The sequence below is a fragment of the Syngnathus acus genome, chromosome 13, assembly GCF_901709675.1.
Source record: "Syngnathus acus chromosome 13, fSynAcu1.2, whole genome shotgun sequence".
NCBI lineage: Eukaryota > Metazoa > Chordata > Actinopteri > Syngnathiformes > Syngnathidae > Syngnathus > Syngnathus acus.
Genome location: NC_051098.1, coordinates 1854917 through 1860962, shown reverse-complemented (window position 1 = coordinate 1860962; position 6046 = coordinate 1854917). Strand labels below are relative to the sequence as shown.

At 45.4% G+C, this 6046-nt stretch overlaps 1 protein-coding gene across 2 annotated transcripts; it reads right to left on the bottom strand.

Moving 5' to 3' along the window:
* Positions 1 to 2320: 2320 nt before the first annotated feature.
* LOC119132876 (zinc finger BED domain-containing protein 5-like) lies at positions 2321 to 4319 on the bottom strand. 2 transcript variants are annotated; one of them, XM_037268464.1, is made up of 3 exons: positions 4152 to 4319; positions 2781 to 2816; positions 2321 to 2705 (listed from the first exon to the last, which is right to left on the bottom strand). In XM_037268464.1, the coding sequence occupies exons 1-3, from the start codon at positions 4155 to 4157 to the stop codon at positions 2421 to 2423; spliced, it is 327 nt and encodes a 108-aa protein (XP_037124359.1). In that variant the 5' UTR covers positions 4158 to 4319; the 3' UTR covers positions 2321 to 2420. The 2 variants fall into 2 exon arrangements, with proteins under 2 accessions (XP_037124359.1, XP_037124358.1); XM_037268463.1 differs by lacking the exon at positions 4152 to 4319 and having other exon boundaries at positions 2781 to 3117.
* Between the last annotated feature and the right edge of the window lie 1727 nt (positions 4320 to 6046).

The following is a 6046-nucleotide window of genomic DNA, read 5'->3' as shown; positions in this document are numbered from 1 at the left end:
TGCCTCCGGAGTCCCGCAGGCCAAAACGGCCCGACAGGACTCCTTCTTCAGCTTGACGGCATCCCTTACCGCCGGTGTCCATCAGCGGGTTCGGGGATTGCCGCCACGACAGGCACCAATGACCTTACGGCCACAGCTCCGGTCGGCCGCCTCAACAATGGAGGCGCGGAACATGGTCCACTTGGACTCAATGTCCCCCGCCTCCCCCGGGACGTGGGAAAAGCTCTGCCGGAGGTGGGAGTTGAAGCTCTTCCTGACAGGAGATTCTGCCAGACGTTCCCAGCAAACCCTCACAGAGCATTTGGGTCTGCCAGGTCGGACCGGCATCTTCCCCCACCATCGGCGCCAACCCACCACCAGGTGGTGATCAGTTGACAGCTCGGCCCCTCTCTTCGCCCGAGTGTCAAACATGCGGCCGCAAATCCGATGACACGACTACAAAGTCGATCATCGAACTGCGGCCTAGGGTGTCCTGGTGCCAAGTGCACACATGGACACCCTTATGTTTGAACATGGTGTTAATTATAGAAAATCCGTGTCAAGCACAGAAGTCCAATAATAGAACACCGCTCGGGTTCAGATCGGGGGGGCCGTTCCTCCCAATCACGCCCTTCCAGGTCTCACTGTCATTGCCCACGTGAGCATTGAAGTCACCCAGTAGAATGATGGAGTCCCCAGAAGGATCGCTCTCCAGCACTTCCTCCAGGGACTCCAAGAAGGGTGGGTACTCTGAGCTGCCGTTTGGTGCATAGACACAAACAACAGTCAGGACCCGTCGCCCCACCCGAAGGCGGAGGGAGGCTACCCTCTCGTTCACCGGGGTGAACCCCAATGTTCAGGCGCCCAGCCAGGCGGCAATAAGTATACCCACACCTGCTCGACGCCTCTCACCGTGGGCAACTCCAGAGTGGAAGAGAGTCCAGCCCCTCTCGAAAGGGCTTGTACCGGAACCCAAATTGTGTGTGGAAGCAAGTCCGATTATGTCGAGTCGGAAATTTTCTGCCTCGCACACCAGCTCGGGCTCCTTTCCAGCCAGGGAGGTGACATTCCATGTCCCAAGAGCCAGCTTCTGCAGCCGGGGATTGGACCGTGAAGGGCCCTGTCTTTGGCCACCGCCCAGTTTACACTGCACCCGCCCCCCCCTTTGGCCCCTCCCACAGGTGATGAGCCCATGGGAAGGGGGACCCACGTTTCCTTTTCGGGCTGTGCCCGGCCGGGCCCCATGGGCGAAGGCCCGGCCACCAGACGCTCGCCTTCGAGCGTTTTTTGTTTTTCTTTCTTTCAAACTAAATAAAGTTTCTGACCAGCAAAAATGAGTGGGGTTGCTGGACCAAGTCAGAAGCCAAACCGAATCACTTTAATCCCATCGCTTGATTGACATAAGGGTAAACCTATCGCCAGACAAGTACAGTGAACTGCAGCAGTTTGGCTGAACACACAGTAAACAGCCCCCACCATAGCATTTATACAGCTAAGAAGCTGATCAAAGCAACATGCATCACCGCATGCACTCGCTTCTTTCTTTTAAACTAAATAAAGTTTATGACCAGTAAAAATGAGTGGGGTTGCTGGACCAAGTAAGAAGCCAAACCGAATCACTTTAATCCCATCTCTTGATTGACATACGGGTATGCCTATTGCGACACAAGCACAGTGAACCCCCACCGCAGCACATAACGCAAGCCCGCCATCAAAGCTAATCAACGTATTACGCATCAACGTACGCACTCGCTTTTTCCTTTTAAATTAAAGACAGTTTATGACCATAAAAATCGAGTGGGGTTGCTGGACCAAGTAAGAAGCCAAACCGAACACTTTCATACAGTAAGGGAGTAGGAATTTACCTCATTGACTGGGTTGACATTCCCTTTAGCACAGCACCATCTAGTGCAGTGGTTCTCATACTTTTTTCAGTGATGTACCCCCTTTGAAATATTTTTTCAGCCAAGTACCCCCTGACCAGCGCAACACATTTCTGGTCGAAAATAAAGAGGTACAGGATTGTCCCATCAGTGTTTGATTTATTAAAGTTAAACAACTTGCAGCAATGTACCTGACAGACACATTCATGTTTCAAACATTGCATAAAGAAACAAAAACGATAAACAGTAAACAGTGACCACCAAGAAGGCATAAACCCTTTCAAAACTCAAATACTGTATGCAGAACACTGCTAATTTATATTAATCTTTCTTGTAAAACTCTCTTGCAAGGAAATGGAAATATACATAACTAAAAATGGGTTCACAAAAATAAATTAACTTAATTATAAATAAATAATATCTTGTTTACAAAACAACTGTTTCTTTGCTTTGTTTTGATCACAGTCATTGCAGAGAAGGAGATCTCACATAAATATGTGGAGGCAAAGGGCAGCAGCTGCTCCAAAGCTTTCTGTCCCAGCTCAGGGTGCTCCTGCCTCACACACACACCCAAAACTGTGTGAGAGTGGATGCGCCAAACTTCATCTGCAGGCCACGGTCTGATGCCACTTCCATCAGTTTTTCCTGATGAGTGGCAGGAAGCTTGCTTCTCTTTGCTTCAGACAAGAGAAATGGGTTTCTCACCCAATCCAGCTGTGCAGATTTCTCCCCCATGTCAGCAAAGTAGCAATGAAAGCCCTTTATCAAGTTAGCCAAATGTCCCACTATGACTAACTTCACTGGAGCTGTCTCCACATCTTCATTGGAGAGAAAAGCATCCACCTGAGGAAAGCAGGTGAAATCCTCCTGACCACATGCCCTTTTCCACAGCTCTGTTTTCTTCAGGAAACCACCCACCTTGTCATACAGGTTCAGGATGCTGGTGTCCTTGCCCTGCAGAGACACATTCAGTTCGTTCAGTTTGCTGAATATATCTGCCAGATGGCAAAGCTTTGCAAGCCAGTCCATGTTCTCGAACAAGGTGGCATGGGGAGATCCGTGCTCTGTCAGAAAGGTGTGCACTTCGGCTCGTAACTCCAACAGCCTGTTGAGTATCTTCCCTCGAGAGAGCCAGCGCACTTCTGTATGCAGGAGGAGTTGCGTGCGTTCAGCTCCCATGTTTTCACAGAGGCGGCGGAACAAACGTGCATTAAGTGGACTTGACTTGATGAAGTTGATCACTTTGATGCTGTCGTTCAAAACATCATGCATCACGGGGCTCGTTTTCTTGGACGCTAACGCTTCCCTGTGAATCACACAGTGAGTCCACTTAATGTCGGGATTTTCCTTTTTAATCCGCGCAATGAGCCCTTTCGCACTGCCCGTCATTGATGCAGCCGCATCTGTACACACGCTGCTACAGGATTTCCAGCTGATACCGTTTTCAGAGAAAAATGCGTTAACGACATTACGACATAGTGAACACGGCTGGTAAGATTATTGGTGCTTCACTCCCCTCCTTGAAAGACATTTACACCTCCCATCTCACCCGCAAGGTGACCACGATTGTGAGTGATGTGAGTCACCCCGCTCACTCTTTGTTCGATCTTCTGCCCTCTGGGAAGAGGTACAGGAGCCTGCGCTCCCGCACCACCAGACTCGCCAACAGCTTCGTACTCCAGGCTGTTAGGATCCTGAACTCTCTCCCCCCTTCTGCGTAGCGTCCTGTACTTTTGCGCTATATTCTGCTGTCTGCTGTATGCACACTTGCTCCGTTTTGCTCCTCTTATTTATTTATTGTGTTATTTGTTTATTTATTATTTATTCATCACTCTTATTATTCATTGTTTGTGCCTTCTTGTTTTTATTTTGTGTTGTTTGCTTGTATGTATGTCGTGTACTATGTCTTGTCACCGTGGGATAGTGGAAACGTTATTTCGATTTCTTTGTGTGTCTTGGCATGTGAAGAGGTTGACAATAAAGCAGACTTTGAGACTTTGACTTTGAGACTTTAAAAATGTCCTATTCTGCGGCAAACGGTGTCATTGGACAAAGGCACAGTTTTTAATGTATCCGCAGATTTTTTGTCTAGCATAGTTTCGGCCAATACAACAGCGGTGGGGAGCAGCAGCTCTTCAGCTATGGACGGTTTTTTGGCTTTAGCTACGGGCAAAGACACCGCATAAGAAGCCTTCAGGGCTTTGGCTGATGTAGTGGAGGCTTTTCGCATTGTGTCTTGGGATGACTTGAAGTCAGAAAGTTTCCTCCTGAAGAACTCGGGTGGCTTACCAACATGGCATCCGTGTTTTGTGGTGAGATGCCGCTGGAGATGTGCCGGCTTCATGCTAACGTTAGCTAATTTCTCCCCGCAAAAAAAGCACAGCGCTTTGGGTGGGTTACAACTTGTGGACGTAAATCCCATCAAACAATAGTCTTCCATGTACTTTGTCGGCTCTGGTTTTGCCTTCTTTTTTACTTGTTTCTCGGCGTTTTCAACAGCAGCATCGCTGCTATGCTTTAGCCACATCTCCTTGTTACAGTGCGTCATCAAGGCAACCGCAGGTGACTGCTATTGGTTTGTGGAGAGTCCGTTTATTAAGGATTAAAATTGAATACTGAATATAAAACATACATTTGTATTTCATCAAACTTTTTATAACTAATTCTCAAGACAATCAGGCTTACTGTTTTTTTGAAAATACTGCATACAATTGTTAATCTATGACTGCAATCTTTAAGATTAGTTAAACACAAACATTTGTACTTGAGTGCAAAAAACAAATCATCATTGCAATGCAAAGTATTTCTGACAACAAGACTTCATTGTTTGACATCAGACAATGGTTGTTATACGCGCAGGCGACTCAGGCCCTGCAGTGACAAATTTCTCGTGTCCCCTTTACTAAGGTCGGGCGACTGACACAGTCATGGAAACCAGTGTAGTTGATGCAGCTCACCAGTATTTTCTCTTCACATCTGAAGTGTACCGCAACAGTCTGTTCAGAAGCGGACCGAGACCACCTTAAACAGTGGGTCAAAGAAAAACATTTTGCTAACAAAACACTTACATGTCATATAGTATATTAAGATATATTTACTGACTGTCACTAATAAATATGTACTTTATATTATTTTATTTGGTCTTAGTTGAAAGAGTCATAAATATGGTACAGTGAACAAACCTGCAGTTGTAATGTGAAAATACAGACCAAGCAGACACCACTATCAAAGAGAAGTCATATTTGCAAAATTTTACTTTTCAGAACAGGGGCACAGTCGCTAATAAATACTTTCGATTGTTTTATTTGGTCACGATTGAAAGAGTCATGAATATGGTACAGTGAACAAACCTGCAATTGTAATGTGAAAATAAAGAGCAAGCAGACACCACTATCAAAGAGAACCCATATTTGCATATTTTTAGTTTTCAGAACAGGCGCACTGAGTACAGGTCATAATTTGTAGGATAATGTGTCACAGTAAGCGTGAATGTGTTGGAGAATGTATTTTTGTGGCTGCTATTGCCCTTCCTGTCACCCTTCTGGACATGTGACATCCCCTTGCCTTGTGATTTGTATGTCAGTCTTAACATGTCAATGGAAATTCTGCTGCAGGCATATATTCATATATAAATGTTAATTCAATACCATTCGCCTCCTTTCTCTTTCACACATTTGCTGTCTGTCCTGTCTATTACAGTTTGATTTGGCTGTTTGACATCCACCAAGAAGAATATGGAAAAGATCACATCACTTTGGACATGGAAAAACTGATATGCTACACTTGAAATCACCACAGGGAGATGAAGAAAGAAGACAATTTCTCAATGTACCAATTGAAAAACTTGAAATGGAAGCAATCATAAAAACTTTTGACATCTTTTTTCCCTCTTTCATATTCAAAATATCTGGTTCTGTGGCTCATCAGGACTGTGAGACTCAGAGGAAAATGACAGGCTTCATAAGAAGAGGACAGGCTGTCAATCAATGCTGATTTCAGTTGAGTTGGGATATATATTTTCTTGTCTTTTAAATTGAACAAAAAGAATAACAAAGACAAAAAAGCCAATGTTTGTCTCTGTGAAACAGAGGACTGTGACCAGTGAAAACACATTGCATCGATAAATCATACAGTATTACCAAGTGGAATATGCGAAGGCACATTTTTAGATACTGCATTTGCAT